Genomic DNA, 25093 nt, shown 5'->3' with positions numbered 1-25093 from the left:
CATCTGGCATGTAAATGTCTTGCGCCGCCGGCTACAAAAGTGCCATGCAAATGCCTGTTCTCACTTTCAGGTGACATTGTAAACAAGAAGTGGGCAGCATTATCTCCTGCAAATGTAAACAAACTTGTTTGTCTGAGCGATTGGCTGAACAAGAAGTACGACTGAGTGGACTTGTAGGCTCTAAAGTTTACATTGTTTTATTTTTGAAGGCAGATTTTTTTTGTACATTACTCTACATTTGTACGTTCAATTTTCATGATAAAGAGATTGGTACTTGTATTAGTTGAATTGAAAATGACTCTGTCTTTTGTTTCTTTTTTACAGTGTAAATATTTGTAATAAAAATAAATATAAAGTAAGCATTGTACACTTTGTATTCTGTGTTCTAATTGAAATCAATATGTTTGAAAATGTAGAAATTCAAAAATATTTAAATAAATTGTATTCCATTATTGTTTAACAATGCGATTAATTGTGATTAATTTTTTTAATTGCTTGACAGCCCTAAAAAAAAATCAAATGATACTCTTTTCAAAAATAAAATAACATCTTCCAGGCTATAGCAAGTGTCCCTAACTATTTTGACACTGACATAGTGAATAAACAAATGCATAGGGGACAATGCAGCCAATTCCATGGTTTAGCAGTTCTGCAATGTGGTTGATTTGAGAACAAATAGATTTGTTCCACTCCAAGACTGGGGAATGTAAAAGTGAAAGCAAAGCATTTTACAACCATCCTGTGCCATCTGCCATTGGCTTAATTAATTTGATTTAGAGCTGGTAAAACTCGGAATTTCTGTTCCGTGAGAAATTCCAGTATCTTGAAATTTCCTTTTCTCCAGAATTGGAACAAAAATGCATAATTCCCCACAAAATAAATTTCTGAAAAATTTCATTTTGGAAATATCAAAATGACCTTATTGAAGTGCTTCATTTTGAAATTTGTATTAGAGTCTAATTTATAATATGATTTCAATATTACTCTGTGTTATATTGTAAAAGATGAAACAAAGTCAAAATGAGGTGATTCAATAAGGTTGTTTTAGTACGGGGTGGAAAAACTTTTTGGCCCAAGGGCCACATTTGAGTCTGGAAATTGTATGGTGGGCCATGAATGCTCATGAAATTGGGGTTAGGATGCAGGAGTGGATGAGGGCTCTGGATGGGGGTACAGGATCTGGGGTGGGGCCAGAAATGAGGAGTTCAGGGTGTGGTATGGGAGCTGCAGGGGTGGCGCTTCGGGCAGGGACAGAGCGCGGAACCCCCTGGCTGCCCCTAAACATAGGTGCTGGAGGGGGGGACATGCTGCTGCTTCTGGAAGCCTCGGCATACATGCGCAGAACAGCATCCGACCTCGCTCCCCAGCAGGAGCTCAAGGGCCGGATTAAACCAGCTGGAGGGCCTGATGTGGCCCGCGGGCCGTAGTTTGCTCACCCCCGTTTTAGTATCTTTGAAATGAAAATGTGCACTGTTAAAACCAAAGGTTTCAATAATTTTTTGTTGAAAATTTTGATGAATCAACAAAACATTTATTTTTGTTAAATCAGCATTTTCCAACATAAAACTGTTCCGTCAGATAATCATCCTGGTCAAAAATGATAATCTATAGGGAATATTGCTAAGGCCACTTCCTTACTGTGACAAGTGGCTTTATTTCCTAGTGCTAAGTCAAAGAATCTGCAACACTGAGCGTGAGGGACCTAAAAGATGCAAGAAAAATAGGGGTAAATAAAACATAAGAAGCACCATAAACTTACTGTTCCACTAACAGTAGCAAAAAGGGGAAAATAGTCTTTTGCTTTAGTTTGATTTTATTTCAGAGCATTTCTCTGAGCTTCAGAGATGGGAGTTATATAGTACTCGGATGATAAAAGGTATCTAAAGGGATTTTAAATGAGCGGTGACAAAGTGAGAGGGAGAGAGAGAGCAAAAATGATCTGAGACTAGTTGTAGAATCATAGAATATCAGAGTTGGAAGGGACCTCTGGAGGTCATCTAGTCCAACCCCCTGCCCAGAGCAGGACCTATGCCCAACTAAATCTTCCCAGCCAGGGCTTTGTCAAGCCTGACCTTAAAAACTTCTAAGGAAGGGGATTCCACCACCTCCCTAGGTAACACATTCCAGTGTTTCACCACCCTCCTAGTGAAAAAGTTTTTCCTAATATCCAACCTAAATCTCCCCCACTGCAACTTGAGACCATTACTCCTTGTCCTGTCATCTACTATCACTGAGAATAGTCTAGATCCATCCTCTTTGGATCCACCTTTCAGGTAGTTAAAAGCAGCTATCAAATCCCCCCTCATTCTCCTCTTCCGTAGACTAAACAATCCCAGTTCCCTCAGCCTCTCCTCATAACTCATGTGTTCCAGACCCCTAATCATTTTTGTTGCCCTTCGCTGGACTCTCTCCAATTTTTCCACATCCTTCTTGTAGTGTGGGGCCCAAAACTGGACACAGTACTCCAGATGAGGCCTCACCAATGTCGAATAGAGGGGAACGATCACGTCCCCCGATCTCCTGGCAAAGCCCCTACTTATACACCCCAAACTTCCATTGGGCTTCTTGGCAACGAGCACACTGTTGACTCATATCCAGCTTCTCATCCACTGTCTCCCCTAGGTCCTTCTCTGCAGAACTGCTGCCCAGCCATTCGGTCCCTAGTCTGTAGCGGTGCATTGGATTCTTCCGTCCTAAGTGCAGGACTCTGCACTTGTCCTTGTTGAACCTCATCAGATTTCTTTTGGCCCAATCCTCCAATTTGTCTAGGTCCCTCTGTATCCTATCCCTACCCTCCAGGGTATCTACCACTCCTCCCAGTTTAGTGTCATCCGCAGACTTGCTGAGGGTGCAATCCACACCATCCTCCAGATCATTAATGAAGATATTGAACAAAACCGGCCCCTTGGGGCACTCCGCTTGATACCGGCTGCCAACTAGACATGATGCCATTGATCACTGCCCGTTGAGCCCGACAATCTAGCCAGCTCTCTACCCACCTTGTAGTGCATCCATCCAGCCCATACTTTCACTTGCTGGCAAGAATACTGTGGGAGACCGTGTCTGTTGCGGTTCAGTGATGAGACAGAACACAGCTTTATGCAAGCAAACAGGCTGGTCAGCGGAGATGGGCTGTTCTGCCCCCCCTGCCTTCCACCTTCTCCTTTTATTATATTTCTCCCCCTAAGCATTACACACTGCTACACAAAGGAATGTATGACGTTGATTCATATGCTTAGTTACCATCCTCTATCTACTACAATCCTGGTTCTCAGGCCTTGAGCCCAGGCTAAAGAAACCTCCCACAGTTGCTGTCCAAACAATCAAGTTCTCAGGGTTCATATCTAGCCCTTGTCCTTGGATAGAGCAATGTGTGCATTGCTCCTAGGAAACAGTCAGGGTGTGCCCCGCCTGCTTCCAGGTGGAATAGCTAGACATTAACCCTTCATCTCCCCTTTTTTGTTTATTGATAATTGGCCATCTCATGGTAGCCGCCAATTTGTTTGTCATGCTATTTAACTCCCAGACAGACAAGGACATAACCTGGGGAGCTTTCCAGGGCAAAATTTTTACAAAATCTTAACAAGGAAGGAATACATTGTACACAGCAACAACAAAAAATAAGCCCAATAATTACAAACACAAAATAACCAAAAGCTTAACATCTGCAATATAATCATCTAAAAGGAATACACTTCTTTTACTACAATTGTAACCAGCAAAAGGCAATATAAGTATCATTCTACTAAGACAGCAAAGGGTGCCATCACTTAAATTTGCAGGAATATAATTAAAGGTGCATGAACCACAAGTAAAAACCCATCCTGATGGTAGGATGATATGGCCATAATTATATGAAACATTAACAGCATGGGAACAATTTAAAAGGGATTAAGAAGTTTTTGACAGCCCAATGGCACCTTTGTACTAGTGCAGTTAACTACATGCGCACAGGTGACATTGTGAGCCCCGGCCGGGTACGGTGTGTGAAGGGATATAGCCGTGCGAGGCAGAATATAGTTGGCCGGGCCCCAATTAGCCATGCTAGAGTACTGGGAGAAAAGATTAGCATAAGCAAAGAGCAGTATCTTATTCTCCTTCGGACTTGTAACGGGGGAGGCGCTTCCGAGCCAACCCCTACAGGAAATAGGCACAAAAGGCACACAATCATCACAGAATTAGCAGTGATTTGGGCGAGAATCGCCACAAACAAAGTCTTAGGAGTTTCTGGCTGCTGATCTGCTGCCAGTTTTCGTTGAGCCGTGGTGACCAATGCTTTTACTGCTCCCCATGTCACGGGCTGGCTTGGGACGCTACGCCTCCTCCGTTTCCGTCCCGCCGTTGTCGACTCGGGGGGCAACGCGGTCTCCTCCAAGGTCAGCTGAAACTCTGGTATGGGATTCGACAGCCCCTGGTGCCATGCCATGTTGTTTAAGTGCTGGTCGCACGCACCGGGCTGGAACCCACAACGGTCCTGCAGGGAGAGACACAGCAGCATATCCCCGACCCCAAGTGATTAGAGGTGCTGGGCCCAGCCACTGTGGATCGGGCAGCTGACGGTAAAAGACACGCGGTCTTTCCAGTACCTCAGATTTGTGAAAATGCCGATCCGCAGGGGTCTGCTGATCTGCATTCAGTGTTAAATTATTTAAAGTAAACAAGAGAATATACATCTGTTGTTGAATGTCTCCTAAGGTTCGGAGACGCAGCTCCCCTTGTTTTAATTGTTTATCTAGCAAGGTTTTGAGTGTGCGATTGGCACGTTCAACAATGGCTTGGCCCGTGGAATTATAAGGGATTCCGTGTTTAAGACGGATGTCCCAGCGGGCACAAAAGGTGGAGAGGGCTGCAGAGCAGTAGGCTGGGGCATTATCTGTTTTAATTTGGCAAGGGCGACCCATAACAGAAAAGCAGGCCAGCAAATGGTGAATAACTTTGTTAGTGGCTTCCCCACGTTGTGGGGTTGCCCAAAGGAAGCCTGAATAAGTATCAACGGAAACATGTAAAAATGAATAGGGGCGGAATTGTGGTACATGAGTAACATCCATTTGCCACAGCTGATTTGCTGCGGTACCTCGGGGGTTAACGGCATAAGAAAAAGTAGGAGCAGCAGCAGCACAGTGGGGGCAGGAACGAACAATGGAACGTGCATAATCAACAGGAATGTGAAACTGCCGGGCCAAAACAGAGGCAGACTGATGAAAAAAGGCATGGCTTTCAATGGGGTCAGAAAAAAGGGAATTTACCTGACCATGCAACGCGCGATCGGCGCGTGCATTGCCCTCAGTGAGTGGCCCAGGCAGAGGGGTATGACTACGAATATGAGCAACAAAGTAAGGGAAATGACGAGTGGCAAGAAGATGCTGTAAAGACAAAAACAGGTGAAGGAGGTCTGCATCAACCTGAGGGGTAATGAGGGCAAGGGGTAAATGATCAATTACCTGATAAACATAATGGGTATCCACAATTAAATTAAAGGGACAATCAGTAAAAAGTTGAAAGGCCAAAATAACAGCAGCCAATTCTGAACGCTGTGCAGAACGCTGAGGCAGTGTAAAACGAGAATGCCAACGAGGGGGGTCACCCAACTGATAAGTGACTACACCTCGGTGGGGAGAGCCATCAGATGTTAATATCGAGGGTGGTGTCTAACTTTGTAAGTAAATCACGGCCCCAAATATTGAGGTGGACAGGGAGCACAAAAGGGCGGATTGTAGCAAGGGCACGGCCTCCTGGTTTAGAGACCGTGACCCAAGACAAACTTTGGCGCCCGGGTTTGCTACCCCCAATCCCCCACAACTCTTTAGAAGGAACCGTAGGCCAACTAACCGGCCACTCCAGATCACGAATCACTGTAACATCAGCTCCAGTGTCCACCAGCCCTGTAAAAGGAACATCATTTAAGAGAAGTGTTAACTGAGGTTTTGAGGGGCGGACTGACATTGTCAGAGCAACAAGTGGAGAAGACGCGCTGTGAGACGGCGAGTGAGACAACGTAGATCCAAAGCCTCCTCCGCCCCGAGTTTGATCCTCGGCAGCTGGCACCTGATAGGGGACTAAAATCAATTGTGCAATTGACCGTCCACGCGGGAGCGACTGTGGAAGATGAGTCCACACCTGAACCTTAATAATGCCAGTGTAATCAGCATCAATGACCCCTGGAATGACAAAAAAGCCCTGTTTCCCAGCATGTGAGCGAGGGAGAACAAGACCTACAAAGCCGGCAGGGAGAGGTCCCGTCACCTGTGTAGGTATGGCACAGACCTCCCCTGGCAGCTGAAAGTCAGTGTCCTCCTGCAATCTGTTGGTAAAATCCAAAAAGGACTCTAAGGCACCCTGACGGATACTGACAAAGCTTTTGGTAGGCTTGCCTGAATCCGGGACCTTCTTGAAAGCATGCTGGGCACAGGTGGAAATAATGAGGAAGACGGCCTGAGGGAGTTGAGACTGCATCTCAATAGTAGCAAACTGGCCCTCCCCTGCCAAATGCTCATAAATGATACCTTGCTCTCTATATACCTGGGCTTGGCGTTCTGCCATCTGCCGATACTCACTAAGCCAAATAACATACTGACTGGGTGACAACATCATGCGCAGCAGCGTTTTCCAATCCTCAGGGATTAGGGAGTACCCAGCACCCATCCCTTCAATGAGACCACGCACAAAGGTGCTAGTCAGGCCAAATTCACGAATTGCTTTCTTTACCTCTCTAACCACCGAGTATGGCAGAGTGGTCCAGGTGCCCACGGGGTTGCCCTGGTCATCATTCTGCCAGGTCACCGGGCAAACGAAGACCAGATCAGCCAGCTCCTCTGCTGTAAGATCTGATCGAGCTTTCGCTGCGTGAACCATTTGTTGCACCAGCGAAAGCTTCTGAGCAGATGCAGATGACTCTCCGGGGGGCCCCATGGGGGGAGGGTGATCACACACCGGCTCCGGTGGGGAAGGCCAGGGAGGCGGTGGTAATAGAGGCACTGGGGGCGAAGCAGGGGGAGGGATGGCTGCAGGAGCGGACGGTGGTGGCAGGATCGGCAGCTCCTCTGTTGGTGCTGAAGAGGGCCTTTCCAAGGCGACACGCTGTGTCGCATCGCCAGGAGGGGGGATGACTGCAGGGGCGGACGGGGGCGGCGAGAGCACCAGCCTCGCGAGGGAGGGTCTGTCTGAGGCGACACGCTGTACCACGTCGCGGCAGAGGTGCCAGGCATGTAAAGCCTGCACGGGTGCCCGAGGCTCTTTGTGCAATGTCTGGCCCAATCGCTCCCAGTCCGCTAGCTTAAGGCTTCCAGCTTCAGGATACCACGGGCACTTGGCACGCACCTCCTGTAGCAGGAGAGTGAGTTCTCGAGCCGGGCAGTCATGCTGAGCCTTACGCAGCAAATACTGCAGCTCATTACGGTGTTGCACTTGCAAAGCAGAGAGGGAGCTTCCCATACTTACCACAATGAAAAATACTCACCGGGATCCACGAAGTGGATGAGTGACGCGTCTGAAACCCTTGCCGGGCGAGGTGAGTGCTGAGGGCCCCACGTTTGGGCGCCAGTTGTTGCGGTTCAGTGATGAGACAGAACACAGCTTTATGCAAGCAAACAGGCTGGTCAGCGGAGATGGGCTGTTCTGCCCCCCCTGCCTTCCACCTTCTCCTTTTATTATATTTCTCCCCCTAAGCATTACACACTGCTACACAAAGGAATGTATGACGTTGATTCATATGCTTAGTTACCATCCTCTATCTACTACAATCCTGGTTCTCAGGCCTTGAGCCCAGGCTAAAAAAACCTCCCACAGTTGCTGTCCAAACAATCAAGTTCTCAGGGTTCATATCTAGCCCTTGTCCTTGGATAGAGCAATGTGTGCATTGCTCCTAGGAAACAGTCAGGGTGTGCCCCGCCTGCTTCCAGGTGGAATAGCTAGACATTAACCCTTCACGTGTCAAAAGCTTTGCTAAAGTCAAGGAATAACACGTCCACTGCTTTTCCTTCATCCACAGAACCAGTTATCTCATCATAGAAGGCAATTAGATTAGTCAGGCATGACTTTCCCTTGGTAAATCCATGCTGACTGTTCCTGATCACTTTCCTCTCCTCTAAGTGCTTCAGAATTGATTCCTTCAGGACCTGCTCCATGATTTTTCTGAGGACTGAGGTGAGGCTGACTGGCCTGTAGTTCCCAGAATCCTCCTTCTTCCCTTTTTAAAAGATGGGCACTACATTAGCCTTTTTCCAGACTTCCCCTGATCGCCATGAGTTTTCAAAGATAATGGCCAATAGCTCTGCAATCACAGCCGCCAACTCCTTTAGCACTCTCGGATGCAATGCATCCGGCCCCATGGACTTGTGCACGTCCAGCTTTTCTAAATAGTCCCGAACCACTTCTTTCTTCACAGAGGGCTGGCTACCTCCTCCCCATACTGTGCTGCCCAGTGCAGTAGTCTGGGAGCTGACCTTGTTTGTGAAGACAGAGGCAAAAAAAGCATTGAGTACATTAGCTTTTTCCACATCCTCTGTCACTAGGTTGCCTCCCTCATTCAGTAAGGGGCCCACACTTTCCTTGACTTTCTTCTTGTTGCGAGCATACCTGAAGAAACCCTTCTTGTTACTCTTAACATCTCTCGCTAGCTGCAACTCCAGGTGTGATTTAGCCTTCCTGATTTCACTCCTGCAAGTCCTGAGCAATATTTTTATACTCATCCCTGGTCATTTGTCCAATCTTCCACTTCTTGTAAGCCTCTTTTTTGTATTTAAGATCAGCAAGGATTTCACTGATAAGCCAAGCTGGTCGCCTGCCATATTTACTATTCTTTCTACACATCGGGATGGTTTGTCCCTGTAGCCACAATAAGGATTCTTTAAAATACAGCCAGCTCTCCTGGACTCCTTTCCCCCTCATGTTATTCTCCCAGGGGATCCTGCCCATCAGTTCCCAGAGGGAGTCAAAGTCTGCTTTTCTGAAGTCCAGGGTCCGTATTCTGGTGCTTTCCTTTCTTCCTTGTGTTAGGATCCTGAACTCGACCATCTCATGGTCACTGCCTCCCAGGTTCCCATCCACTTTTGCTTCCCCTACTAATTCTTCCTGGTTTGTGAGCAGCAGGTCAAGAAGAGCTTACAGAAACACTGGAGCTGTGTTTCTTGGGTTATTTCCCCATGGCCTACAAGTCTTCAAGTTTTTTCTGCGCTTGGGACCTATTTTCTACTGCTCAGATGTTTTGGTGTTTTAGTGTGTAATCATAGAATCAGAATCATAGGACTGGAAGGGACCTTGAGAGTTCATCTAGTTTAGTCCCCTGCATTATCCCTTGGCATTTAGTAAGGAACTGAGAGACTTTTTCCATTGGACCATATGAACTGGAACCATAAACTCACTGAACATTAAATCCCACCAAATGAGGGTAAATCCATCCTCATCATCGTATCCACTCATTATACTCCGCATCTGAACATAGCCATTATATGAACAACATACCCCATATCTCAATGTCTGTACTTTGACCCGTTAACCTTTTACCCCCAATCGGGGAGATTGCAGATTATGTATTCCTTACGCCACCCATTCCTAAACTGAATTTCGCACCCCTTGATAATCTGTACCTTATTCCCTGATAACCAGAAACTTCTATACTTAAACTCTGTACTGTTTTCTTTTTACTTCAACATCATCTTAATAAAATTATTAAATTTGTTAGAACCCCTTTTTATTGAATGATTCTGATATTTAAAAAAATCCTGATAACATGCCTAATTAAACTAAGTTAAATCCTGCTTTTATCATTCAAAAGATAAATTAGGCTTTATAGCTGAGCAGGAAGAAATGAAGCGAGTTCATTTCACCCTAAAATTGAGCAGATCACTTAAATTGAGATGCATGATTTTATGGTGCATTGAAGTACGAGATCCTTGGTCAGCTTCTAAGCAGAAGCAAGCATCACCCTTCCCATCCTGGCATAGGTTCAGCGCATGTTTGATTGAGACTGTCCTCTCTTACTCGGCTAGAACACTACAAATGGGCTATAGCAGGTGTCCATAACTGCTTTGACACTGACATAGTGAACAAAATATTCAGCCAAATTGGGAGGGGTAATTGCTTGTTACATCCATTAATTGTAGCTTGTTTTAAATTAGGGGTTGTCTACATGGTGGGGTAATGCAGTCTATGGGGGTATGATTTGTAAAGCACACTAACGTGTTGCATGTTAATTGGTCTCTGTAAACCCTGCTGGTGTGCTTTAACAGTGCATTTAATGTGCAACACTTTTGTGTGCTTTTTAAATTAAAGTCTAAGGGAAAACACACATCTCCTAATGTAACTGTGAATGAATAGTATTATGGGCTTGTCTCCCCATCCCACTTCCCACCCCCTTAACCTTATTCTGGGTTTGCTGAGATTTTCTTCTGGTTTTAGCTCAATATAACATCAATCAGCAGTAACTTCAAAGCAATCTCTGCACTGCACCAGAGTTGGAAATCAGTACATAAACTTTGCCTTCAAAAGTCAATGAATTTATTTAAAACAAATTAATGAAGACAAATATATTATTAAGTTCTTCTAGGCACATTGGATGCTGCTAACTTTATTTTTCTTTAACAACTCTTTCAGGAAAGTCACCCATTCTTAGATTGGTGAAAAAGGTAAAGAAGAAATTAGCTAGCAAGTTCCTTAGTATCTAGGGAAGCAGAGGAGTAATCAGTGCCCATTGAACACCAGCATAGAATTCATTTTCACAACTGTGAAGTGCTAGATAAATAGAGCTGTGTAATGGTGGAACATCTTTTTCGCTATATTTTTAATTTTAATTTAAGCAATTTTATGCTTCACAATGTTACTTTTCAGCAAAAAAGTGAGGAAGTGTTGCATAATACATCAAGAATATATACACTGGTTCTGAGGTCCAGAAGGAGGTGAGAGGCAGACCAGTTGAAAGTCTCTGGGTAAAGATAAAAGGGATAAAAATATGTGCGATGTTATGATAAGTATCTCTATATATCACCAAATCAGGAGGTGAAGGTGGGTAAGGCATTTCTAGAACAAACAACAGAAATATCCAGAACACAAGACCTGATGGTAATGAGGGACTCTGACTACTTAGACATCTGATGGAAAAATAATACAAAACACAAAATTTCAAATAAATACTTAGACTAAGAACATAAGAATGGCCATGCTGGGTCAGATCAGTGGTCCATCTCGCCCAGGATCCTGTCTTCTGACAGTGGCCACTGCCAGACTCTTCAGGGGAATAAACAGAACAGGGCAATTATCGAGTGATCCATCCCCGGTCATCCAGTCCCAGTTTCTGGCAGTCAAAGGGTTAGGGATACCCAGAGCATGAGGTTGCATCCCCGGCCATCTTAGCTAATAGCCACTGATGGACCTATCCTCCATGAACTTTCCTAATTCTTTTTTAACCTAGTCATATTTTTGGTCTTCACAGCAACCCCTGGCAATGAGTTTCATAGGCTGACTGTGTTGTTTGACAAAATCTTTCCTTGTGTTTGTTTTAAACCTGCTGGCTATTAATTTGAATGTCTCCTGGTCCTTATGTTATGTGAAGCAGTAAATAACATTTCCATAGTCACTTTCTCAATGTTATTCATGATTTTATAGACCTTTATCTTATCTCCCTTTAGTCAGCTTATCTCAGTTGAATAGTCCCAGTCTTTTTAATCTCTCCTCATATGGATGTTGTTCCATATTCCTAATAATTTTTGTTGCACTTCTCTGTACTTTTTCTAGTTCCAATCTACCTTTTTTTGAGACTGGTTTGCCAGAACTGCATGAGGTATTTCAGGTGTGAGCATACCATGCATTATGATATTCATTGACTTATTAGTTATCCCTTTCCTAATGGTTCCTAACATTCTGTTAGCTTTTTTGACCAGCACTGCACATTGAGCAGATGTTTTCTGAGATGATGCCTCCAAATTCTTTCTTGAGTGGTAAGAGCTAATTTAGAGCCCAACATTTTATATCTATTGTTGGGATTATGTTTTCCAATGTGCATTATTTTACACTTATCACCATTGAATTTCATTTGACATTTTGTTGCCCAGGCACCCAGTTTTGTGAGATCCCTTTGTAACTCTTTGCAGTCTGCTTTGGACTTAAGAATCATGAATAATTTTGTATTGTCTGCAGATTTTGCCATCTCAGTTTGCCCTCTTTATCCAGATCATTTATGAATAGATTGAACTGTACTGGTCCTATGCAGATCCTTGGAGGAACCCCATTATTTAACTCTCTTCATGTGAAAACTGACCATTTATTCCTACTCTTTTCCTCCTGTTTTTTAACTAGTTACTGATTCATGAGAGGACCTTCCTTCCTAACCCTGTGACTATTTACTCTAAGAGCCTTTGGTGAGGGACTTTGTCAAAAGCGTTCTGAAAGTCCAAGTCCATTTTATCAACTTTCACCCTTGGCCACATGCATATTGACCCCCTCAAAGTATTCCAACATATTGTTGAGGCATGATATCCCTTTACAGAAGTCATGTTGACTCTTCCCCAACATAGTGTCTTCATCTACATGTCGGATCATTCAGTTTTTTATTATAGTTTCAACCAATTTGCCTGGTTCTGAAATTATGTTTACTGTCCTCTAATTGTCAGGATCACCTCTGGAGGCTTTTTAAAAAATTGGCTTTACATTAACTATTCTTCATTTATCTGGTACAGAGGCTGATTTAAGTGATAGGTTACATATTACAGTTAGTAGTTACGGAATTTGAGTTCCTTCAGAACTCTTGGGTGAATACTGTCTGGTCCTGATGATGTATTATTGTTTAATTTATCAGTTTGTTCCAAAACCTAGTCTATTGACACCTTAATCTGAGACAGTTCCTCAGTTTTGTCTCCTAAAAAGAATTGCCCAGGTGTGGAAATCTTCCTCACAGCCTCTGTAGTGAAAACTGATGCAAAATAATTCATTTAGTTTCTCTGCAGTAGTCTTAGAATCATAGAATCATAGAATATCAGGGTTGGAAGGGACCTCAGGAGGTCATCTAGTCCAACCCCCTGCTCAAAGCAGGACCAATCCCCAATTAAATTGTCTTGTCTTCCTTGAGTGCTCCTTTAGTACCTTGATCATCCAGTGGACCCACTGATTTGTTTGGCAGGTTTCTTGCTTCTGATGTACTTAAAACATTTTTTTTGTTGTTTGTTGTTTGTTAGCTGCTCTTCAAATTCATTTTTAGCCTGCCTAATTATATTTTTACATCTGCTAGAGTTTATGCTCCTTTCTATTTTCCTCAGTAGGATTTGACTTCCAATTTATAAGGGATGTCTTTTTGCCTGCAACTGCTTCTTTTACTTAGTAGTTTAGCCATGGTGGCATTTTTTGGTCCTCTTACTTTTTTTATTACTATTATTTGGCATAGACATTTAGTGTGCATCTCTATTACAGTGTTTTTTAAAAGTTTTCATGCAGCTTGCAGGCATTTCACTTGTGTTACTGTTCCTTTTAATTTCTGTTTAACTTAAAAAAGATGAACTACATGAAAATAGGGAAACTAGTTAAAGGCCACTGTGATGGGCTTCTTTGTATTTTCCCCTCCACAAGGGCAATACATTTCATTAAATTATGATCACTATTACTGAGGAGTTCAGCTATATTCATTTCTTGGAACAGATTCTGTGCTCCATTTAGGGTTAAAACAAGAATTGCCTTTCCCCTTGTGGCTTCCAGGACTAGCTTCTCCAAGGAACAGTCATTAATGATGTCTAGAAATGTTATCTCTGCATTTTGTCCTGAGGTTTCTTGTACCCCAGTTAATATTGGGATAGTTGAAATCCCCCATTATTACTGGGTTTTCTGTTTTTGTAGCCTCTGTAATCTCCCTGAGCATTTCACCATCACCATCCTGGGCATGTGGCCAGGAGTATTTCTTCTGTATTATTATCATTATTTAAGCACAGAATTTCTATCAATAGAGATTATATGGTACAGTTTGATTATTCAAGATTTTTACTTTATTTGACTTTATGCTTTCATTGACATATAGTCCCACTCCCCCATCAACATGACCTACTCTGTCATTCCTATATATTTTGTACCCTGGTATCACCGTGTCCCATTGATTATCGTTCCACCAAGTTTCTGGGATGACTACTATATTAATAGCCTCATTTAATACCAGGAGCCTATGAGGAAAGTCTTCAAATATGTTAATGGCTTTTATAAAGAGAACTGTGATCAATTGTTCTGCATGTGCACTAAAGATCAGACAAAAAGCAAGGGAGATTTAGGTTAGATATTAGGAAAAACTTTCTAACTGTAAGGACTCTTAAGCTCTGGAATAGGCTTCCAAAACAGCTTGTGGCATCCCTATCATTGGAGGTTTTTAAAAACACGTTGGACAAACACTTGTCAAATATGGATGAATTCAGTTTTCTTGGTCCTCCCTCAGTGCAGGGAGATGGAGTTGATGGCTTCTCAAGGTCCCTTCCAACCTTATATTTCTGATTTTACAAAATGGCTGGTTTTCACATTGAAGTTTCCAATGGATGATTGCAGCAGTTAGAGGTTGTTGGAGCACAGCGTGCTCTGGCTTGGCCCTCTTCCCTATTGGAGCTCCTCAGAACATCGCCTCCCTTCATCCCGTACCCTGTGATTCCTCGACACGAGAGTGTCCCCAGCTGGCCATTTAGAACATATCACAGCCAAGGATCTTTTTTTCTGTGTTTCGGATATCCCTAAATTTGTTTATACAAATTCCTACACAACTACATTCATGAAAAAGCCTGGTACATGGATATCCATCAGTCCATTGTAGGATTTTCTGTAGTGCCCATCAAACTAGTATTTAAGATCAAGCTACCATCATGTACTGCATGAATCATATTGATACTGTTGTTGGAAGCCATGATGTTAGGGGATTTGGAGTAGCTGGTCAGCCACTCATCTATCACCTTTGATCCCATGCCATATCTGATTTTGGGAAACTGCATAAACCTGGTGTGTTTTCCTGCTGCTGCTGCCCCCTCTGCTCATCCCCATCCATGTTTCCTGCCCCAGTCTAACCTTCTCACACACATGTATGTAGTCAGTGGTTGGGTAGCAGTCTACGTGTCTGTTGTGAGATGAATTAATTGCCTTTCCCTTGCACCTCCTCAATGAAGTCAACAAATGAGAAGAGCAATAAATTACATGTCAGCATTGCTATAAGCCTGGCATTAAACAAACATGTAGAGAGAATTTTGGCCAGGCTGGAATGAGAGTAAATTCAACAGCAAATAGAAGCAGCAGTAGCATCAGGATAGCAGGAATTTTGGATGACAAAGTATCAGCAAACAAAAAATAGTAACAAGAGTTTGACCTCCAGATTGGACTCTAAGCGGGAGCCCATGTTCATGCCAACATTGCCGATTATTACCTATCCACTAGACAGTCACAGAGCAGTAGCTGTGACACCATTTGGCAGTGGGATTGCTTAACACCAATGATGGCTTACTTTGAGGGAGAGAATTCAAAGCCAAGATCAGAACAGAAGTAACAGCTGTCATTGCAACACTTTTGTATGAGCTTTGCAGCTGCAATAGCTGCTCTGTGTTCTGATCAGCAGAATAACTTACAGTCCACTACGATTGGATCCTCCTACCCATAGTCCTCTCTTGGCTACTATCATCTGATTGCCATTCACCATCAGGAGTCCTCTGTTTCCTCCATGAGCTCTGTGACAGCATGTTCATCTCTTCCAAATGAACAGATACAGCAGAGCACTCATCCTCTCCAATTTGGACAGCATGAGCATAAGCAGCCTTCTCTCTGTGGATCACCTCTACTCCTCCCAGTTAATTTTTGTGAATTAGACCTACACTTTTTTGGCAGCCATTCTGAGGTCTGCAGGCTAAATAGACTGTTTGGGAAGGAGCCAGTGCTGAAGAAGCTGTTATAATGTCAGGGGCTGTACCCAGCATTCAGCTAGTGACCTTTGTTAAAGGTGCCTCTTTTGGAGAAATTCCTCCTTCTTTTGAGAATGTAGAACCAACTCTGTCACTGCTCCTGACCATTTTCATTTTTGAGGACTGTCTCAGATGCTAGAACAGAGCAGCACTCATCTTTCTCAGGAGCTATGTTTCTGTACTGAGAGACAGTCAAAAGTAAAGCTGTACTGAGGGACAGTCAAATTTCAGGTTTCAGAGTAACAGCCGTGTTAGTCTGTATTCGCAAAAAGAAAAGGAGTACTTGTGGCACCTTAGAGACTAACCAATTTATTTGAGCATAAGCTTTGAAGTGAGCTGTAGCTCACGAAAGCTTATGCTCAAATAAATTGGTTAGCCTCTAAGGTGCCACAAGTACTCCTTTTCTTTTAGTCAAATTTCACTTCAGATACTTAAAATCTCAGATACTGGAAAAAGATGCAATTTCCAACTTTACTAACAAAAATCCAGTCCCCAGGCTTTGTAGTTTAGAATCTCAGGCACTGGAAAACTAACATGTACTTGGCCTCATTCTTATTCATACCAGTGTACATCACTGAAGTCATTGGAGTAATACTGATGTAAGAGCTGAATCCGACCCAAGGCTTTTTTTTTCTGATTGACTCAGATCAGAAAAAAAATCAGCCTTTTCCTCACAGAAAAAACCAGAGTGGCTTCTGTTAGTCCAACTGAACTCCTGTAGAGAAGGTCCAGCCAGTCGGGAAACCTGAACAACAGCATATTTTCAACAATGTAACTTTCTCAAAAGACCAACCCAACTCAAAACTTGACACCTACTAAATTTGAAGTGGTGTTTAATCAGGAGCTAAAATTTCAGAGAGATCTGCTAGCAAAGCCTAAAGTCCTAGAGTTGAAGGCCAGAAGGGACCTCTGTATAAATGGCTAGACTAGATGATCTAGCACAGGCTACCACCACCACCCAGTACCCGCACACTATCCCAACAACTGAAGTGAGACCAATGTTTACAACCCACAGGAGATTAGACTATTATGTGCCATGAGCAGAGAGCAGGGGGGACTAAGGTGCACCAGTGCTCGAGGCCCCTGCAATAGCAGGGAAATGATTAAATGATTTGATGATCTGGGCAAGTGACCCGCATCCACATACTGCAGTTGAAAGCAAACCCTGCCCCAAAGTCACTGCCAATCTGACTGGGGGGAAAATTTCTTCCTGACCCAACATATGGTGATCAGTTAGACCCTGAGCATATGAGCAATAATCAGCCAGCTAAGCACCTGGAAAGAGAATGCTCAGTGACACCTCAGAGTCCTGGCCCAGCCCCCACAATGTCCCATCTTCAGCCTTGGCCATTCTGATGCTTCAGAGGAAGGAGATTAAAACATTTCTCCCTAAATACATATTTGCAGGGGGTTTTCAAAATCCCTCCGCTGACTCCTGCAAGTGGCTGGCTGAAACTCTGACACATGAGCTTAAGGAACATAGGACATAAACCAGAAGTGAGCCGTATGGCTGTTGAGCCCTGCTGCCCACCATCACAAACAAACCTATTACACGATTGCACTCAAATTGGTCCAGTTTTTTCTTAAAACTAATTAACCCCTCTGATGGTTAGAAACTTTCTTCTGATTTCCAGCCTGTATTTGTTCATGGCTAGTTTATATCCATTTGTTCTTGTGCCAACATTTTCCTTTAGCTTAAATAGCAATTTACACTCCCTGGTATTTACCACTCTGTTATATCAATATAGAGCAACCATAACCCTCTCACCCTTCTTTTGCTAGAGTAAGCAAGGCAAGCTCTTCCAATCTCCTCTTGTAAGATAGGCCCTCCATTCCCCTAATTATCCTCGTAGCTCTTCTCTGCACCTGTTCCAGTTTAAATTCATCTTTCTTGAACATGGGTGGCCAGAGCTGTACACAGTATTCCAAGTGAGGTCTTACCAATGCCTTACACATGGCATTAATACTTTTATCTCTACTGGAAATACCTCATCTAATACAGCTTTTTCACAGCCATATCACAAACAGGCTTAAACAGCAAAAAACAACAAAACTTGTTCATTCTGCTAAATTTGTGCAATTATTCTGTGTTTATGTAAAACATATGCATATATAAATAATGTACACACATACCCATTTTTAGGGGAATGATGGAAGGTGTTCAGATGGGAGGAGTGAGGAATTGTTTGCAAGCACTGAAGCAGAGCTGTGCAAAACTTTCCTATTGAAACCTTAAATCAGGTAACTCAGCTGCTTTGGGGTTTTGTTACCCCAAAATTATTCCAGCTGCACTTAGGTCTGCAAACCAGTGGATTTGGATTGATTTACACATGGGTGTAAATGGGAAAACTGATTTCTTTTGACATGAAACAAGGCAAAATGACTATAGGACTATGTATTAGGATCAGCTTGTGTTTTGCTTTTTTCAAACTTGAACCTCAGAACAGAACACCCGGGTGCAAATCCACCCAAATGACAAATGATGAAAAAGTTCTCACAAATCTATATAGACAGGAACTAAGAAGGTTCAGCTAGTTCTGTTTCAGTGTAACAAAGCACTTGGGCCCTATTCATGGACGATAGGTTATGGAGGATAGTTCTTAGTTCATAAAGGGTAAGTCTATGAATGGCTATTAGCCAAGATGGTCAGGGAGGAAACCCTATGCTCTGGGTGTCCCTAAACCTCCAACTGCCAGAATCTGGGACTAGATGGATCACTCATAATTGCCCTGTTCTGTTCATTCCTTCTGAAGCAACTGGCACTGGCCACTGTCAGAAGACTGGTTATTGGGTTAGATGGACCATTGGTCTGAGCCAGTATGGCCATTATGTTCATCTTCACCCAAAATCATTTTGGGCCAATCCTTCAGGTGGGGTAAATCGACCTGTCTCCACTGACTTAACTGGAATTATGCTGATTTACTCTAGCTCATGATCTGGCCCCTTTTTGTGTTCTATTTTTGGTCTAAATAATAATAATGTATCCTGGGAACTGACATCAAAGATGAATTTGAAGTAGCACATGGGCATCACAACCTGGACTAGTTTAGCAATAATATAAATTGTTTTCTATAGGCACATGATGTTTGGTGAAGGAACACTGGGCACAGATTTCATTACACTTCTCTCCCTAAAGTGTTATTTCACTAGGGGTGTAATTTCAGTATTTATACTGTGGTTTGTATATGTCTTTGGATTTCTTAGAGTGAGAGTCGCTGTGTACATGTAAGATGATATTATTACTAACCAACCCAGCTAAACCTACCTTAGTAACTTTAACGTTTTGATTGTATACAAGCTTTTTCTTTATGCTATGTCTTCTCGGATAAAGACTAACGTCCCTGTACTGATAGTGGTCAATACTTTGGACAGACCTAAAAATAAGTGTCCAACAGAATGAAAAATGGAGCATCATAAAATAATGTTCATGGCTACAGCCATTACTCTGGATCCTTCACTCCAGTTTTTACTTTTTCATCAGCTTAACTAGAATCATTGGTGCTACATGATAGTATTATAGCAGTGGTTTCCAAACTTGTTCTGCCGCTTGTGCAGAGAAAGCCCCTGGTGGGCTGGGCTGGTTTGTTTACCTACCACATCCGCAGGTTTGGCCGATCGCGGCTCCCACTGGCCACGGTTCACTGCTCCAGGCCAATTGGAGCTGCTGGGAGCAGCGCGGGCTGTGGGATGTATTGGCCGCCACTTCCAGCAGCTCCCGTTGGCATGGAGCAGCGAACCGCGGCCAGTGGGAGCCGTGATCAGCTGAACCTGCAGACGTGGCAGGTAAACAAACTGGCCTGGCCCACCAGGGGCTTTCCCTGCACAAGCGGTGGAATAAGTTTGGGAACCACTGTATTATAGTATATGGCACATTATGGATTCATGCATGTTCAGATAAGGGAAAGCCTACTTTTGTCCCTAAAAGATAGTCTTACGGGTCCAACATGTTGCTATGCCTGATGTCGGAATACTTTTCTTAACCACAACCCCAAACATACACAATCACACACTCTTGTTTAAATTGGGGAAACACTGGAATACAAATGCTTATTTCTTTGCTTAAAAAAGGCACACAATCTTCCTACCTGAGATCAAGGCCTGGTTGTTGAAGTTCAGAAACAGAGATCTGTTTATTTGTCAAAAGTATGTTTGTTGAATAAATTCAAACAACAAGTAAATTATAGGAAATCTTGATCTGCTCACAAAAGAGGCAAACATTGTCAAACTGTTCTCTGCAAAATGATTCACTCAATTTTTGTTAATATACTCTGTGTATATGTTTTACAGCATTTGCAATAATAATAGATGATAACATTTAGCTTATAGTGTTGACATCTTCAAACTGTTTTCACAGATGTTAAATCTTAATAGCAAATGCTACAGTTAAGATTTCAAAACAGTCTCCACTGTAATCTCTTGTTTTTATTTGCTCAGACTTTTGAAAAAAAAATCTCCATTTAGGACAGAAACACTCGACACTTGGGCTCAGTCCAAAATAAGGGGTTTTCTGGAGAAGTTTGGAGAAAATACCTGGAGTTGTTTCTGTGATAAAGAGCAAGAAAAGCATGCTTTCCTTTTTATCATCACACTTTTTAGCTGAAATAATTTAAGAATGTGGTTTTAATAAAAAGTACAACAATGTGAGTACAACTCTACATACACCTTGTTTACTAAGAAGGTATTATAAAAAGTAATTCTTATTTGTATGTAGGACTCTACCTTTAGGTAACATTTCCACTGCACAACAATTTGTTTTCTCTTTTTTCTCATTTCTTCTGTACTACTCTCCCCAAGTAGGATCTGGGTTTTCTGGTGCAATGCCCTGCCAACATTTGGACCTATGAAAAAATCCTTAACGTAAGTTACTAGAAACTGGACAACTGGAAAGGTGCCGGATACTCATTTATGGAATATCATGCTGAACAATGGCCCTGTGGTAAGAAAGCTTTCAATTTTGATTAACAATTCTGGAATGGATTATAATAAAAAGACTAGCTGGTGCTTATCATGTTCTTCCAGGTGGGCATGAGGATGCATTTAGTCGTGGGTTTTATAGTAAAACTGGAAAATGAATGCTTGGAAATGTTAAAGCATGGTCATTTGTCCAATTGGGTTATGTAAAGTGCTTTCCCCCAGAATCGAAATTAGAGGGTGTTTGAGGGGGAGGGGTTTGAATTTACAGGGGGAGGGGTTGGAAAATGACTAAATTGGTGGCAACATTGGGGAGGGGAATGGGGGAGTTCAGAGGGGTATACACCCCTGCTGGGGGTGTGTAGGGAAATCCCTTATGTTCAGGACCGGCTCTAGGCACCAGCAAAGCAAGCACATGCGTGGGGCAGCACAATTCTAGGGGTGGCATCATTTTGGCCACCCCTTTTTTTATGCTTGGGCAGTTGCGCTCTCAGAGCTTGGGGCAGCAAAAAACCTACAGCTGGCCCTGCTTATGTTCTTAGTACCCTGATAGTTAATCCTTTTCTAGAAGTAGCTACAAAAGGTTATAATACTTGCAATCCCACATATTTTGATGTGGGAGCCAAGTTCTTTAAGTACTTCAGAAACTGTTGGTTTTATGGCTAGTTACTAACTTATTATACAGTATATGGCAGATTTTCTTTGCATACAATGGGTCAGATCCTGTCTTTCCCACTCATCCTCCACCCCACACTGCTACATACACGATATGTGCATGCAAGGTCCACAATACAGTGCATATGTTACCTTTTTGTTGTAAGGCCAAGTGGCGGATAGCCTGCACAGGGACCTGGAGTGAATTAGCATTAGGATAGCTCTCTTCGGTCCCAACCATGCAAATGCTTATGAGTAGTCCCATTGATTTCAGTATCTTATATAATAAAGGGTTACTTATATGAATAAGAGTTTGCAGGACTGGATCCTTATTGACTATATACATGTGCCTTATGTATGAAAAAGCGAAAAACTGAGTATAGAAGGCCAGTTTTTCTGATTGGTAATATGGCTACATATTCTGACTGAACTAATGGAAATTTCATGAGGGCAGGTCTTCACTACCCGCTGGATCGGCGGGTAGTGATCGATCTATCGGGGATCGATTTATCACATCTCGTCTAGAGGGGATAAATCGATCCCTGAACACACTCCCGTTGATTCTGGAACTCCAGCTCGTGAGAGGCGGAAGCAGAGTCGATGGGGGAGTGGCAGTGGTTGACTCGCCGCCGTCCTCACAGCCAGGTAAGTTGACCTAAGATACGCCGACTTCAGCTACGTTATTCGCTTGTGGTGCTTGTGTAACTTGAGGAAAATTAACAATCGGAAAAATTTAAATGTGGACCATCCTGACAAAAAATATGGGCCACATCCTGTAAAGTGCTGAGTGCGCCCAAAAGGCTCCCAGCTGCCTCAACTCCTACAGAAATCAGGAGAAGTTGATGATACTCTCTACCGCTCAGATGCAATTTGGAAACTTGCAGTATTGGATCCTGCGTCGTCTTTTTCTGGAAGCACAGGTCTCTGTGCCCAAAAGCAATATTAATCTTCATTTGCTTTTTCATCTACATTTTGCAGTCCTGGTGGCATTCATTCCCATTCTGGCTTGCCAAGTGGCTGAACAAAGAGAGAACCTGGCACACAGGCATATTTTCAAAACCTTTCCACAAATACCAGTTTCAGGAATAAAGAAAAGGAGTACTTGTGGCACCTTGGAGACTAACCAATTTATTTGAGCATAAGCTTTTGTGAGCTACAGCTCACTTCATTGGATGCATACTGTGGAAAGTGTAGAAGATCTTTTATACACACAAAGCATGAAAAAATACCTCCCCCCACCCCACTCTCCTGCTGGCAATAGCTTATCTAAAGTGATCACGCTCCTTACAATGTATATGATAATCAAGTTGGGCCATTTCCAGCACAAATCCAGGTTTTCTCACCCACCCCCCACACAAACCCACTCTCCTGCTGGTAATAGCTTATCTAAAGTGACCACTCTTCTTACAATGTGTATGATAATCAAGGTGGGCCATTTCCAGCACAAACACATTGTAAGGAGAGTGGTCACTTTAGATAAGCTATTACCAGCAGGAGAGTGGGTTTGTGTGTGCGGGGGGGGGGTGAAAAAACCTGGATTTGTGCTGGAAATGGCCCAACTATTTGCCTATTCTATTCTCTCTCTCTCTTTCTCTCTCTCCTTTCATTCTTTCCCTTATCTAGTCTATAATTTCTCCACTGAATCCCTCTCGGCCTGTATCAAGATGGGTGCTATGGAAACACCTTAGCTAGATAATACTTTTGCCAATAATTTATGTAGAGATATTTCAGGATTAAGTTCCAAAATAGTAACTGAGATTGAGAAAGCTCTTCCATTCTGTAAAAGTTCAACTGAACCATCACTGTGGCATCTGAATGACTGTCATATACAGATTAAAAGCTCTAAAAGCAACCATAAGAAAAGTCAATGTTTTCAGAATAGAGCTGGTTGGAAAAACTATGTCTTGACTCACTCAGTATTGTCAGAATATAAATGCTTTGTGAAATTTATGTAGCGTTACTCCTGATTTACATTGGTGTTAGATAAGAATTGAACTCTAGAGATTGAATATATGTTGTAACAACGTGTTTACCGCACACTTGCCCCAAAAGGGTGAATGAAGATTGAAACGGGGGCTAAGTTTTGTTTGGGAGAAAAATAAAGAATGTTCCAAAAATGTCAAAATGTCCCATGTCAACATTTTTGGAATGAAATATTTTGATTTTTTTAAACATTTTTTTGAGATTTTAAAATTTGTATAATATAAAATAAAAAAGTCAATCAATATGTTTTGTTTGATCCAAAATGATTTGTTCCAAAAATGTTCCTTCACAGAGAATTCTGAAGTTATCAGGGTTTGTTCCCATTCAAAATGAAGCCAAATTTTGAATCTCAAAATCCTTTGCAATATGGAATTGCTGTCCTCTGCACAGCTCTGGTTTAGAGCAAGAGAACTAGATTTTCATCTCATTTACACTACTTTTATAACAATAAACTCCATGGATTGATGTAGAGTTACTCCTGATTTTCATTGGTGTTAGACAGGAATCAAACCCTAGAGATTGAATATATGGTGTGATGGAGTGTTTACCCCACATTTGCCCTGAAAGGGTTAATTCTATTGAAAAGGGAGCTAATTACCCCTAGGGGAATCAGGTGGCTAAATAATCCCCTGACTGAGTGAGGGGACCCATCTGAGGCAAAATAAGCTGGGTTGGACTTATAAAAACAGGAAATGGGCAGCAAAAGGGGCTTCAGGGAAGTAGTCTGCAGCCACTCTCTGGGAGAAAGAAGGGAGGTGTGTTTGGGGCTATAGTGATAAGTAGCCTACAGTTACTCCCTAGGAGGAGAAAGTTTAGGCTGGCAAACCTCGGGAGGAAAGCCAGGAAAATAGGAAAGGCTCAGGGGAAAAGCTGTAAGGTATGGGGTAGGGTAGAAATGGGCTGCTGAAGTGGGGGCCCCTGAGCTGAAACCAAGAGTAGAGGGTGGGCCTAGGTTCCCCTACCAGCCACCGGGGAAATGTGTGGACCAGACAGCGAAAAGTGGACTGCCTGGGACAGTTTGCCTTGGAAGACTTTGATACCTGGAAGGGGAGGACCATAGTGACCCGGCCAGAGGGCCAGGTGCAAATAGGAAACTGCAGCTCTTGGAGTGAGAGGGGCCGGGGGAGAGTTCACCAGAGGAAGATGCAGCATCTGGAAGGAGCTAATCCCCAGAGCAGCTAAGAAGGAGTGGCCCTAGCAGTGAGTGGACCCTGTGGACAATGTATTATGATGATTTTCTTAATTTATACATCAAAGATATTTTAATACTTCTAAAGTTAAATTAAGAAGGTGATTTTCAAGACCATTTATATATATATTTGTTTCTTGGTGTCTCTTAAATCAAACAGATGTATCATATATTCTTCTACCTGAAAAGAGAGTTTACTGAAAGAGGGACAATTGCTTCAATTTTAATATGTAGGACAATTAAAATACAACATCCCCACTTCAGGCTATGAGATAAAAAAACTGTGTGGCACACATGTTGCAGAGAATATGTAGAAATGGGGGAATTCCTTATAAATGACCCAGATAATCACCAGTTGGGTCAAATTATTTTGTTGCTTCAGGAAGGAATGATCAAAATATTATCTTCTGACTTTTCTTCAGTCATTTATCCGTGGATCACTGATGATCACGTAAGTTACACA

At 42.8% G+C, this 25093-nt stretch overlaps 1 protein-coding gene across 1 annotated transcript; it reads right to left on the bottom strand.

Annotated features, from left to right (window-relative positions):
- Positions 1–3122: 3122 nt before the first annotated feature.
- Positions 3123–7919, bottom strand: LOC311521195 (uncharacterized protein). The gene is made up of 3 exons (XM_084629395.1): positions 6706–7919; positions 5247–5363; positions 3123–4474 (listed from the first exon to the last, which is right to left on the bottom strand). The coding sequence occupies exons 1-3, from the start codon at positions 7429–7431 to the stop codon at positions 3941–3943; spliced, it is 1377 nt and encodes a 458-aa protein (XP_084485521.1). The 5' UTR covers positions 7432–7919; the 3' UTR covers positions 3123–3940.
- Positions 7920–25093: the final 17174 nt, after the last annotated feature.

Source organism: Lepidochelys olivacea (assembly GCF_965140295.1).
Source record: "Lepidochelys olivacea isolate rLepOli2 genome assembly, chromosome: 5".
Taxonomy (NCBI): Eukaryota; Metazoa; Chordata; order Testudines; family Cheloniidae; genus Lepidochelys; species Lepidochelys olivacea.
The sequence above is the reverse complement of the archived record's forward strand: the minus strand, read 5'-3'. Positions and strand labels throughout refer to the sequence as shown.

Coding starts and splice junctions, on each gene's coding strand:
- LOC311521195 (XM_084629395.1), bottom strand. CDS start 7,431: ATGGGAAGCTCCCTCTCTGCTTTGCAAGTGCAACACCGTAATGAGCTG. Junction 5,364..6,705: donor CATACTCGGTGGTTAGAGAG/GTAAAGAAAGCA, acceptor TTGTCTTTACAG/CATCTTCTTGCCACTCGTCA. Junction 4,475..5,246: donor ATCGCGCGTTGCATGGTCAG/GTAAATTCCCTT, acceptor CTCTCCCTGCAG/GACCGTTGTGGGTTCCAGCC.